The sequence below is a fragment of the Taeniopygia guttata genome, chromosome 2 (assembly GCF_048771995.1).
Source record: "Taeniopygia guttata chromosome 2, bTaeGut7.mat, whole genome shotgun sequence".
NCBI classification, from domain to species: Eukaryota; Metazoa; Chordata; class Aves; order Passeriformes; family Estrildidae; genus Taeniopygia; species Taeniopygia guttata.
In genome coordinates this window covers 86,530,553-86,544,551 of record NC_133026.1, presented here as the reverse complement: position 1 = coordinate 86,544,551, position 13,999 = coordinate 86,530,553, and the positions used below count along the sequence as shown (strand labels likewise).

At 37.7% G+C, this 13,999-nt stretch overlaps 1 protein-coding gene across 7 annotated transcripts in view; it reads left to right on the top strand.

The window, feature by feature from the left end:
- Positions 1-13,999, top strand: part of EPB41L4B (erythrocyte membrane protein band 4.1 like 4B) — a 167,151-nt gene that overhangs the window by 127,796 nt on the left and 25,356 nt on the right. For all 7 annotated transcript variants that reach the window (XM_041714660.2, XM_041714659.2, XM_041714661.2 and 4 more), the window contains 3 exons: positions 5,997-6,101; positions 8,913-9,051; positions 9,495-9,572. In XM_041714660.2, coding sequence (XP_041570594.2) covers positions 5,997-6,101; positions 8,913-9,051; positions 9,495-9,572 — 322 coding nt within the window. The remainder of the gene's footprint in view (positions 1-5,996; positions 6,102-8,912; positions 9,052-9,494; positions 9,573-13,999) is intronic.

The following is a 13,999-nucleotide window of genomic DNA, read 5'->3' as shown; positions in this document are numbered from 1 at the left end:
TTCCCCAAGCTGAAGACTTCAGTTCCCTGGAAAACTAGATATATCCTAAAGAACTTCCAGGAAGTTCAGAACTGAAGCTGATGAAGACTTAAGTGCTTAGCCTTACCTGGCATGAAGTTCAGTGAATTCAAGCAGGCTTGAATTTTCTTAAACTCGGGATGAAGTTAACTCTGTGAGGCAGAATCTGAAATATAACATTTAAATATCTTCTTCTAAATATATTGTGAAATATTCTAGGTAAACTAAAATCGTCATCTATGCTGGCTTCTTCCTAAGAAATTCGAATTGCTTTTAAAAATCTCCTTTTCTGATTCAGTCTTTACCTTAAAAAAATTATAAGAATCACTTTCCAACTGAAAAAAATTCAACCAACATTTCCAAAACTAAAGTAAATATCTAAATACATATCATCCTGGCCTCAGTCCAGGGACAGGTTAATGGATCTGCTGCTCTAGCTTTTTGCAGGAACCTCACACAGTAATTTCTGCATCAAAGTCATAACTGAACTCTTGAATAGCCTTTGCATGCCAGTCTGCATTAAAGATTGCAGATAGCACACCTAGATATGTCCTTTGACTTTGTTCTGATTCTTAAAGACCTCTTTGACCTGCTGCCTGAAGCCATATGCTGATGAATTATTTGTAATTGTATTCTTACCCTCCAAACTACAGAGTAAGGAGCAGTACTCAGACCTTTCAGATGAGGTCAAGCTAATGACATACCCCACTCGAGGTGCATTTCTTTGGCTCTGTCCTGTGTCCCCTAAACTGTGCCTAGGCTCCTTGGAAAGCACATAATCCGTAATGACTGTCCTGGTTGCTGTGAGGAGGGGTAGGATTTGTAGCTCAATTTGACCTTTGATGCCAGGTATTGACCTCCTACATTACCCCGAGCTGTGAGAGAAAAGCAATTCCTGTATCATCATTATCTGTCTGTTGGACCACAGGGGCACCATACTTTTGTCTAGACTGCACATAACTTTTATTGTAAGGGCAACAGAGGAGGTGGAATTTTTTCCTTTACAAGAAACAGAACTCAATTTGTAAGAAAGGCACATAAGCTGTAGCAAGGATCTTGGTTATACATCTGCAATCTATAGGGAAGGGGGAATGGGAGATAAAAAAAAAGAAAACAATTTTATTCAGAAAATTTGATATGGACAGTAGCTTTAAAATGTCCAAGCAATGTTTTGAAGAGCTAACCTGTCTTCTGAGAAAAGCTACCTTATCAAAATGAAAAAGAACATATTGTTTCTTAACCTCAGATGACCTTTGGAAGAGAAATGTGTGAAATCCTTAGAGTGCAGGCTTAGGAAAGATTTGAGTGTTTGTTTGCTTAGCTTGTTAGGCTATGTCTTTGATATACAAGAGAATGCATCTATCAAATATTCTTTCTTTTCCTTCCTTTCCTTCTTGCCTATCCTTCCCAAGTTTTCACTATCATGTTCCCATTCAAAGGGAATTCTGCAGCCAAAATCAGCCTCTGGGGCTCTTTTTTTTCCTTTTCCATGAGTCAGCACCTGAAAGCAGGTCAGCTTTCATGCAGCTGGCTGTATCCTTGTAATCATAGGGTTTTTATCCTCTATCTCTTGGCATCACTTTTGGAAGACAGGGAGAGGGATTGTTCCAGATGACAAAACAGACACAAAGAGAGAGAGAAAAAAAGAGGATAAAGCCTGTTAAAGACAAGTGTAAGTGTGTTCCCCTAGCAGACTTTGTTAGTTTTAAAATCCTGAACTGGATCCTCCAAGGTAAAAGAAGTTAATTAATGCCATTCAGTTTCTGATGTGGAGAATCATTTTATCCCACATAGCCCAACTGCCACATTTCAGACAAGCACAGAGGTCTGCCCAGAGCCACCCAAGCAGGGGACAAGGAAGCCACAGCACACAAATGGGTGGTGCAGGAGCAGTGTAGCCTCAGCCCTGCAATCTGAGCCAAGGTGAGGTGGGACACCCTGAGTCCCTCAGCATGAGCATATGCATTCCACTCCCAAGGAAGGTTCAAGGCAAACCAGCATACATCTGTGGTCACTTGAAATGTTCCACAGGGTACGTTTTTTTGTGAGCAGTTTTGGTTTCAGTCACCTTCTTGGCTGCCAGTCTGAGAACAAAACAGATTCCTTGGGTTTGGTGGGGGCGATCTCTCTCTGGGTCACATTTGTGTTGCTGTGCAGGCTTGTGGAACAGGCTGAAGCTAGTTCAGGAGAACTGTGCTGGCTGTGGCTCAGGAGGGTGCTGGGGCTCCCAGTGCACAGGCGGTTTCTGATGACCTGCCACTGCATGCTGACATTTCGTGGTTGTTATTGTCATTCTCACCAGGAAGCGACAGATTTTTATGTAAGGTGCCAGGTCATTAAGTAACTCTGTCTCGGTTCAGTACCTTCATTTGTATGCAGTAGTGGTTGGGTACTGTTACAGGAAAAAGGTTTCTTATGAATTAATGACATTGGAAAAGAGCCTTCTAAAAGAAGTATAATGCACTGTACATTTTCTTTTCCATTTTAATTCTGAGTCCCACTGATCCTTTAACACTTTTCCTCAAGCTGTATACTTTGTACAGGACCACAGTAGTTTATATAGCTGTGTAATTTATATAGGACTACAAACTTGAAATGGTGATATCTGCACATAATCACTCTATTTGAATATTTTTACAGGGCTTCTCTTCGAAAATCCTATCTTTCCATGTAAGAATTCTGGCTGTAGAAATCAAAGGACAGCCACAGAAGTTATTCTGCTACTTTTTCTGGAATGTCAATGAGATTTTTTTTAAAGAGTTTGTGATATTAGAAGCCTGCCATTTTTAAAACACAAATCAGGTGCTGGGTGGATCAAACTGAGCACTTCTTGCATCTAGCTGCTGTTGAGAGAGTAGCAACAGTTTTGAGCAGGTTCAGACTGAGGAAGAGTGTTTGGAGATGAAACAGAAGCTGTCGTGGAGTTTTTAGTCTGGTGTGGAAAGAGGTATCCTAGGAAGGTTTTAGTGAGAGCAAAATTCCAGATCTGCAGTTTGTAGGACTAATCCAGCATTTAATCTTGTGCTAATGACCTCTTTGGGTAGAGGTATTGCCACAGCTCCTTTTCATTTAGGGGTAACTTTAGTTTACATCCTAGCTAACCTGCAGCTTCTCAAAATGTGCAATAAATGGTGCTTGTCTCTCCCCCAGAGGCCTGATAAATATCAGGGGAAAACTAGTTGCTGCTGCCAGCCCCTAACAAAAATTATGGCAAAATTTTATCATAATGTGAAAGAAGATTTTGCTTTTAAAATGGTATTGATTTTGCAACATAAATGAGTGGAAGACTTTACTGGTGTGATAAAAAGCATAAGTTTATCTGAGCAATTACAATGGCTGAAAAAGGAGTAGGTGTGTCTAATGTTTACTTGACTTTTCTTCTACTTGAAAATCTGCAGCATTCAAAGTAAAATAATAAGTTTTTCATGTTTTTATTGGATCGGAGAGTAGGTGCTATTTGTATCTCAAACATTTTATTTACAGTTGAGTGAATTTTATCTTGTTAAACATTTTTTTTCAACATTAATTCAGACTTAGAATTTTAAAATTTTTCATATGTATAAGTGAGTTTTATAACTTGCTTTGAAATCATTGTAAACTGCTTTAGTTACAAAATTCCACTATATCTTTCAAACAAAAATTTGATTGTGACAGTTGAAATGACTGCTTCAAAAGCCCCACCTCTTCCTCTTTTGCTTTCTTTACACTACAAACCATGGTATTCCAAAGGAGATATGCAGGCTTTGTAAAATGAAACACAGTAAAAGAGCTGAAATTATCACTTCAAATCTTCCTTTTGTGAAAGTATCTGACTGGCTTACATCACAGGTTATAATGTTGTCCCAAGAAATTTGAAGCACCCATGAAATGGAAATAGATTTGTAACCAGGTTTCCTATTCTAGACTTTGCTCTTTCTTGAACCCCTTCATAGCATTAATTCATCACTTGTTATCTTTTTGAATAAATGTTATTCAACTCATGTAGTTTGTACCACTCTGTTTCCACTCTCACTGAGTTGGTGAAAAGGTTTAAAACTTGTAAGGCACCCTCTTACAAAATTATTGGAATGTTGTGAGGACCATTCATACAGAGCAAGAATGTCAGCTAATATATTTGAGCTGAAAATAATTACATTCATTTACACCCCTTCAGAATTTGCTTGTCCATTGTTTAATGTGTCTTGACATATTTATCCTGCTTATGTCAGACTTCAGATGGAAATCAATTTGGGTAAATTGAACAAGTAATTTTTTTCAGTAGCAAAAAGCTTCCTTTGCTTCAGCAAAAGAAGAGCTAGTATTGTCTTCCAACCTGAAGTCTGGCTTGATCAAAACAGTCTTGGGAGCTTCCATGATGATGCTGATTCACAGATTTTCAGGTCAGTTATATTGACTTAAAGACTAAAACAGATGATTTGGGCTTTTTTAATGTCTCTTTACTTTTCTTCCCCTTATTTGCCAGCCTAACAAATTCAGCAAAAAGTCTTCAGATCTGGCTGGCTTGTTCTGCATTAATGTCATTGAGAAATCTGTGATAAAAATGACTGACATTGAAATTTGAACTGGGGAAGGAAATATATCTGACATAGATATCTTGCTGCTATCTATAGTACTTGAAATTAATGGGAAAAAATAGCAGGTAAATAATTGACAAAAGTTGTTTTATGAGAAGTGGAACTGGTATTATTTATTTATGCCCTATGTACTTTAATGCTTTTCACTGTTCCATCTTATTCTCTGTGACCTCTCCAAAACTAAGAAACATTTAGGAAAACTGAATATATAACCTGAAGGCTGTGCCATCTCAGTAGGTTCTGTTGTAGCTTGACATCAGGTTCAGAAGTCATCAAAGAGAGTTAACAAAGCTCAAAACCCACAGGGGCATCAAAAGGATCTGCAACTGTGAAAATTAAACATGCTTATCTTATTAAGGCTTTAGAAGGCTAATACAATGTAAGTAGACTAGAAAAACTTTTGCTATTTGTGAAATGTACCTCAGTGCATGTGCAGTCCCATCAGCAATTAGTAGGGCTGCTCAAGTTACTAATTTAGAATCTGACTTCAGATTAGATGGCTGAATACCATTTCACAAGTTTTTAATCAGGACTTTCAAAATTTTTTTTTAATGTTTGGCATATTTATTATGTTTATAGTACACAAATAAACAATATTTAAAGTAGTATTTAAAATATTTAATTTGTCTTCATGCCCTCAAGCTCATGGTCGAAATGGTTTCCTCCCAAGGTCATAAGGATCTTTTGTTTAGTATTTATGAATTTTTTATTGAAGCCTCAGTAAATTCTACTGATAAATGGTTAAGGAGAAGATTCTTTCATGTGGACCTCCTCATTGCCATATCTTTCCTTTGCTGGAGCTCTGCAGATGTATTTCACATTAATGAGTATCTGAAACATGTCTGAGTTTTGCATTTTTCTAGCAAGTTGGAAAAAATTTGATCATTTTTCTTGGATCACATCCCTTAGTTCATTTCCCTTGAGCTGCTCTTTCAATTGTGGAAGGATAATATTTAATTTAAAATAAAAAATATTTTAAGCAGAACAGGCTTCATAATTCATAAAATAGTTTTAGTTAAACATATGTTTTGTAAAAATATTTCTGACATGACTGAACTGCTGGTCTGTTATTAAAATGTAGTATTTTGGAAACAGTGACATTTCCACGTGGTCTTTCACATAGGCTCTGTGTTTGCAACCAGTGGTTGCTTCTATAAATGGTATGCCCAGCACAGGAGGGTGAGTTCACACATCTTTTTCTGTACACACACACACACACACACACACACACACACACACACACACACTGGCCCATGAACTATAAATGGAACAAAAGGATGAACTTCAATGGGCACTTGACACTTTGTAAGATAAATAAGTGTTGATGAGTTAGAACTTTGGTGATATGCCTGAAGTAGTTTAAATAGAGCCTGTATGACATATGTTTTTTCTTGCTGTTTTTAGAAGTCCAGCTCCCGTGAGACCTGAAACTACACCAACAACTGTCCCTACAGAAAAGCAGGAGGTTAAAGCTCCCCGTGTGAGGAAGTTAACAAGGCAGTACAGTTTGTGAGTAACATACAGCATTATCTTTGTGGTTTTGCCTTCTACAGCTGAAAATGAAAGGGGATGCTAATTATTGCTCTAGCTGTGCCTTCTGAAAGGCATCAGTGCAATTACATGATAATGATCTTATACTGATACCATTCCTTTCATCACTGAGAATCTTCATGCTTTTAATACAAAATGAATTTGCCTTTCCTATCCAGTGGCTAACCCTTTGAATTGCAGGCCATCCACCTTTTCCCAAGCGTCTGGGTTAGGAATTAAAAACGTCTTTACCACATGAAATGTCAAAGACCTGGTGTGAGCTGGAGCAAGCCGCTCTGTTGGCTTCATTACAACCCCATTTGCAAAATGAGGAAAACATTCTTTAGTTGTTGGGGCATCAAGCTGTGCTGTGAGCCATTCCCTCTCAGAGAGCACACCCTCCCTCTCTGTGATTTGTCACATGAAGAAGTGGCTGAGCCTGCTACAGCTACAGCCAGCAAAATAAATTCTCTTACTCCTGGAAAGAGGGATCTGTGCCTACAGGGCTTTGGTATCCCATTTACACGTAATTCATTCCACTTGAAACTCTCTAGAGATGTGAGGTACTGAGCAGAAGTGAAAGTCAATGTTGATTTGTCCTCCCATGAAAAGACAGAAAAAGCCACCAGAAATTAGGGGAAAGAGTGATAATGTCAGCATAAACTTATCAGTACAAGAATACCAATGCCATAATAAAGGAAAAATATCTATGCTTTCTGTGTGGAATGGCAACTGTTAGTCCATCCAGGATTTCAACATTCTAGTGTCAGTAAATATATTTTTTGTCTCTTCAAAAGGGTTCTAATAAATATCAGTATGTTGGTTGTTTTTTTTTTTCACTGTTAAAAAACATTGTCTTTGTAATGATCTGCATTACCAAAACTGAAAAATTATTTAGGACAAGAACACAAGAACTTTGACAAATTTAAGCTAGGATGAAAATGAGCTATTAGCCAAATTGGTATTTGTCCAAGAGGCCAAGACTGGCATGTGGAAACACAGTTTTGAACATGTCCTGCTCCCATATGGATTTTCAGTTGTCCAGTATAAGGTGTGAGGAGCAGCAGATATACATATCTAACCACAGGTGTCACCTATGCTGTGGCCATGTGTAGGGCCAAAGACTCCCTAGTGAAAAAAATGAGCTGTAATTTTGGGTTTTTTCTTTTTGTAAACTCAAATTCTGTTCAACTGAAATTATCTTGTATCTGTAATGCAAATATGGGAAATGTGAAGAAACACTAAAGGATCATTGTGAAAGTAATACAGTGAAGGCCATTTCTCAGTCTTACAGCTAGTGTGTTAATGCCTTGATGGCTAATAAATCAACCCTAACTCTTATTTTTCCACTTCCTTGTATACATGAGAGGAACTTTACTCAGAAAGGATGGGGAGGGTGCCAGTGAATTCCTGTTGAGAGTGGAGAGGAAGGACTGGGAAAATGTCATCTACATGTTTCTGAAAGAGAGATTAGCTAGGTCAACAGCCAGCTCTGAGCTTGTTATATTAATAAAATGTCTATTCAACAAGTCCAAAAGACTTCACAATTTCTTTACAGCATAAAACATGTGTACTGTGCATGCTATGGTGCTGAATTCTATCCTTAACCAGAAGGAATAAAAAATGAAGTTTGAAAAAGATTATATTAATCACCAAAATTTTACATTATAATTAAAAAACACTGCTAGGCAACCCAGCATAAGGTTGTGTAACTGGTATGTCATGTAGTTTTGAAGTTTTTTGTGTTGTCCAGGCCTGCTGCTTCAAGTGGCACTAAATCAAGCGTAGTTCTGTTCTGGAAGTATCTGTCAAGGCAGATACATGCAGTCAAGCTGGCATGGCAGGCTTCTGTGCACTGTGAGTACCTAACTGGTAGTTAAAATTAGTGCTGTTTTATCAGCAGCAGTAATTTTTCTCATTATTTTTGGTGTGCATTAAGCTGTCAATCTGTAGTCTTTCCTTTTCACACATCATTCCCAGTAATAAGGCTTCCATAGGCCAAATTATGACTCTGTTTACCTCCATCCAATTGCAATTAACAACTGGAAGCATCCCGACTCAGGGCTGACTGATTGCAGTGATCTGTAGTTGATGGGGTTCTGTAAAAGTAAATGAAGGTGTACCATTCTTTACTGGCTTTCATTTAGTAGTGACAGTAGGTGAGCTGGAAAGAGTTCAGCTTGACGGCCTAAAGCCCAGGGGAAGCGTGCAACCCCATCTTAAATAAAATGTTTTCTCTGTAAATAGAATAGATGTGACAGGAAAAAGATCACAAGAATGTTTTTAAAGAGATCCCTTTTGGAGTCAATCAAATTCCTTTAAATACAGTTTGAAAATAACAGCATAGACTAGCTCCATAATGGGTGTCAAATCTACCATTGTCTGAAGTCAATGAAGCAGTCAGATGCATGGATGGATGTCACCATATCTGTTCTTATCAATGCTGCCAGCCTCCAAAGAAAAGAATAAACATTAAAGTGGAATAATATCTAGTCTGTTCATTCATGCATATATACATAATCCATAGAAATGCTACTTGCACCTAATAACCATAAGATTTCCATTTGCAGATGAGAAGTACCTAGCCAACCCATTTTTAAGGAATCTTTAAAGCTTAAAAAAAATTTCTAATTTACTTGAAAAGGTAGCTGCATTTCAGAGGGAAGAGTAAATGGAGCTTCAAAGCACTACCGCAGATATCCAGGTTACCAGTGCCTCCTTGGATATAAGTGCAGTCAAATGTCCAATGGCATTTTCTATTGAGAAAATCTCTGTTTTTATCAATGGCAGTGATGAAGATGACCTTCCTCCAGCACTGGCAGCAGCGGCAGCAGCATCAACACCTGTGTCTTCAGCATCTCCCGGGTCGCAGAAAACGTGTACACCACAAACATCGGAAGGACAAACACAGGTTTCACCCAGTGGCAAGGTAACACACAAAGAGATGAGCTTTTGTCCCCTGGGAGAGGGCTCAGGAAGGGTAGGAGGGAGCTGTGAGTAAACGGTTCTCCCAAGATGGAATAATTCTACATTTAAGAGCAGTTTTTAATGCAGAGTTGTAGTGATATGTTTAACTTGTTGTGTGAGGAAGTATTTAGAGTCTGCTCCAAGACCCAGATAAAATCCATAGCAGTTTTTCCTCATCATTAGTGGGCAGTGGATCAGGATTACTCACATGGATTTTAAAGGTTTGTAATTATGATTTTTTCTTTCCTGAGTAGCCATACACCATGAAAAACATGGTGTGAAATTTAAAATCCATTTGGCAATCTGTGCTTTAAGGAATTAAAAAAACCCAACAAAAATAACCAACAAAATTACAGAAATTAAATGGTTCTTTCTTCCAATGCTGGGTTTCTTTTTTGACTTTAGAGTTCCACAGATGCTGGGAGTACATTTGCTTTGGAGCCAGGTGACCTCCTGATGGATTTCACAGAGGCCACACCAATGGTAAATAATTTTAGTTTGTAACAAGGAAACGTAGAAGTTTTCAGTCATTTGTTTGCAGCTAAAATGAATGGGATCTATGCAGTGTGTTACAGAGTGCACGGGAGTAAAGTAAGTTTACTTGATATTCAGTGATCCTGAGCATCTATCAAACTCAGCTCAGAATTTCTGAAAATCAGTTCACATCAACAAGTCTTATGGCTGATCTTATGAATGCATTTATTGTTGGATAACTACTTACTTCTCTCTCCTATCTTTACACATTGCTGCATTTTTTCACAAACTTCTTTGTCCCTTTAACATAGATTCCTAATGTAGTCGTAACTTTGCTTTTGGGAGTTGTCTGAAAAGTCACTTCTTTTTCCCACAATTTTGTTCAGAGCTTACCTAATAGCCAGTCCCAAGACACGTACCTGCACTTTCATGTTTCATTAGCAGAGTTCTCTTCCTCACTTTAAACAAAATTGCCTAAAATGTGTTGATTATTAACTTTTTTTTTGGAGCTACATGATTTATATTTTTGCTTAAAAGCCAGGTAGAGATGCTGGTCTGAAATCTAAATACCACTTGACTTCAGTGATCTCAACTCTTTCATCTCAGATTCTCAGCAGATTTCTTGCATAATTATAACACGATCCTTAACTTCCTCCAAGTCATCCTGCATTGCAAAAAACTCTAAAGCCAGATAGCTTCTCTGCTGTCTAAAGGCATTTCTGCTGTCTTCTAGAAACCATGGTTAAAGTGAGTAAAAAGTGTGACAAGGACAGCATTACATTTTGGGCATAAATGTTTTTGTATTAAGGTAATTCTGTCCTGGGCATTGCTTTCACTGCATGGTTAGTTTACAGTATTGGAAAGGTGCTGTGGGGTTGTGCCTTTTGTTTCTGAGATAGTATTGTAGCTGTCTGTAATTAACTGCTTGTGTCCTGTTACCACTGGATGAGAGCAGTGGGGATCCACAAGACACAGGCAGACTGAAACCGAAACTACCAGGAAGGAGATTGTTTAAGATAGGAATCGGTCTCTTCCCAAGTCAGAAGTGACTGGACAAGAAGAAACAGCCTTAAATTGCATATTAGTAACAGTTTGTTCACTGGAAGGTTTATAAAGCATTGGCATAGGCTGCCTAGGGAAGTGGTTGAATCAACAGCCCTGGAGGTATTTAGAAGACTTGCAGATGTTGCCCTGAGGGACATGGTTTAAGGGGGGGAATTGACACTGCTAGGTGGTGGTTGGACTTGATCATCTGGAGGGCCTTTTCCAACACAAGTGATTCCATGATTCTATCTAGGTTAGATTGTCCTTTTCTATATTAGTAGCATATTTGTGGCTAAATTGTAATTATCTGTTGGAATTTAGAAATTGATTTCTTAATCTAAAAAACATACAATGTCTTACTGTGTTAATAAGAATTTTAAAAATGAGTCATAAAGACTTCAGCAACTGACCTGCTCTAGATAACATAGGTTTGTTTTCGTTTGTTTTTTTTTTTTCCATTTAACAGAAGTCAGCATTACACACTTTTTCCTTTTCCAGCTGAGTATACAGGCTTTTTGCCCTAAATATTTTACCAAATCATGCTTTCCCCTTCCCACCACCCACCCACCACAATTTATCACACTGTATGTCCATGAACTAACCTTTGATTGACTTTCTTGGTTTTAATATTTTGGAAAGAAGTACTGCCCAGCATCAATCAACCCTTTTTGTTTTGTTTAACATCTATAAAGGTCAGCTTGTTCTCTACAGAGCAGGTATTGTTTACAGACCTTTCTCTGCAGTTTCACTGACTACAGGCTGCTCTCAGTTGAGTTTAGAATAAAAGTTTACTCTTCAGGGAGAGAGCCTCCAAGCAAAGACACGCTAAGGGCAAATGTGTAGCTTTGAGACAGTCTGATTATTTAATAGTTCTGTTGTGATAGAATGTGCTGTCTGTTATTTGAGGGTCAAGGTAATGTACAGCTTAGCATCGTGTTACTGTGGTCATGTGCTGGTTTTGCATGCTGTGACCTGGCCCTTGGGAATTTGTTTCTTAATTGCACCCATTTTTTTCACATTCAATGACAGCTACAGTATCTGAAGGGGTCATTCATGTTGTCTTACTTGGGGTATTTGCCTGAGGTGATAGAGATGGAAGTTCGGATTCCTGTGTAATCAAGGTTTTTCTGCAGATGGTTATTCAAACAGCTCTCTTATCTGTTGTCTGGACTAGAAAGACAAAGGCACCTAAATTGTTCATCCAAAATTAGGTTTTGTAATTTGTTTTCATTATGATGTGTGCTGCCAAACTTTCTCAGTTCACTGGAGGGCTGTTCATTTGAAGCAGCTTTAGATATCCTCCCTTCTTTTTTGTAACATTACTGGTAGAGAGTGATTAATAGTCACTGAGTGAGCTGCATGATCTTTGTTGTTCCATGTCTAACTATTGATGCTTCCTGATGACCTTGTGTTTTATCCATGTTTTGTTGCTGTTGCCAGCAAAACAGTGGAAGATGCCAAAAACAGTGGAATATATGCTTCTAAGTGGAATTATACTTAGAAGTGGATCTCAGAAAACCAAATTAACTTATAAAAATGTAAGGATTACTGAAAAGAGTGAATTAATAGAAATCATCAAGGCTGAAATGCAGGGATGAGAGTAATCAAATTTGTCTACTCAGTCAGCCTGGAGGAGGTATTGTGATATATACAAGAACCAGCTGAGCTCTAATGGTCACTTAGTCATCAATACTTAGACTGCCAGTAACAGCAGGGCAATTATGAGGCAGAGTGATTTCAGGAAATCATTTTGCAGGAAAAATAATGGACATTTACTAATGCAGATTGCCTAGAGGAAAAGGTATCCTTTTGTGCTTTGCAGTCCTAAACCCCTGTGGTTTATGCACACTTCTATTCATTTTTCAATTAGATCTTACAGTTAATTGACTACAACATATTACTTATTGTCTGTAAAACAATTATAACATCAGTCTTCATCTTTTTTTACCACTCTAATGTGACTTTTAGCACTGTGTCCTTTTAGCGTGTATGTGAACAAGACTCAATGCCTCCTGCTTTTGTGTTTCAAAAAAAGCAAATGGATTTTTAAAAATGCAGCATCATATATGAAGAATTATTTTAACACATTAGGAGCATCCTTAATGAGGTGTATTAAAATAAGTTTTGTCAGTGTAGTAGGCTCTTTCTCCTCCTGCACTCCCTCCTTGTGTTTCTAGCTTTTCTGGAACTGGAAATCACTGAGCTTTAAGCTATTCCGTTGCAGCTTATAATCGGTGTGATTTCTGACGTGTATGACTGCAGAGCTTTTCTTGTTTAGTTACAGAAAGCTCAGTCTTAAGACACTGAATAAATGTAACAGCTGCTGCACCACACTGACAGTACCTTCTTGACCAAGAGAGAAATCGGTGTGCACAAACTTCAGTTTGACCTAATGGGGTGGGACAAAAGAAATAAGAGTACAACATACAACATGGAGCTATTCCTAAAATTAGATTAGGGTTTGTAATGCAAGGCGGATGGGCTAGGACTAAGTCATGATCACATCTAAAGAGGTATCAAAGAACAGTAATTTACAGTCAGCTATGTACTTTCAAATTATATGTTATCTCATGCTGTATCAAGTGAATAATTTTCTAGAGCTTCACCTGCCATCTATTGGTGGAAAACAGAAAGTAGAAAATTATTTGCCTGTTTAAAGCTTGAGATACAACATTTAAATGGTATAAATTACCAGTATGTTAGTTTAAAAATGAAAATTAAGTGCTTTCAGTGTAATACAAGGTATTTTTTATTTAGGATGTGTTGGAAACAAGTATGTCTATTTTAGTGATAGCATTACTAGGGTATGCAGTCCTGTTCCTTCATCCTAACAGAGCTCGCTTAGTCTGAAAGTGTATAGAATTTTATGCATTAGCATCTACTATTTTGGAAATAAAGTGTAGGTAACAAGGTCAAAAGTGAGTCAGCTCAGGGAGAAACTGGGCGAAGTTTTTGTATCTTGATGGAAGTGATTAAACATCCCTGCAAACTCTCAGTGGATAGTAGATAGTGAGCCAGAGGTAGTGAATAGATCAAAATAATAACATATATTTTAATTCCACCCCCCTTTAGTGTTTGTTATATTAATAAAGAAGAGTTAATTTAATTTTTAGTTGCTAAATTTTCATGAAAATTTTGCAAGGTTGCAATAAAGCCAAATAACACAGTGACAGGCAAACATATCAAACTCTAATAGCACCATAATCAGTCCTTTTGGCATTGAATTCTAAACGAGAGTGACTGTAATTTAATTCAAGACTGATATTTGATAAGAACATTAGCATGTATCTACTATCTAACTGACTGAAAGTATAGATCAAGTATCTCTGCATGCCTCCAAGATCTTTAAAACAGCTTAGTCAGAGACAAATTTATAAATGCTTCACTTGCGA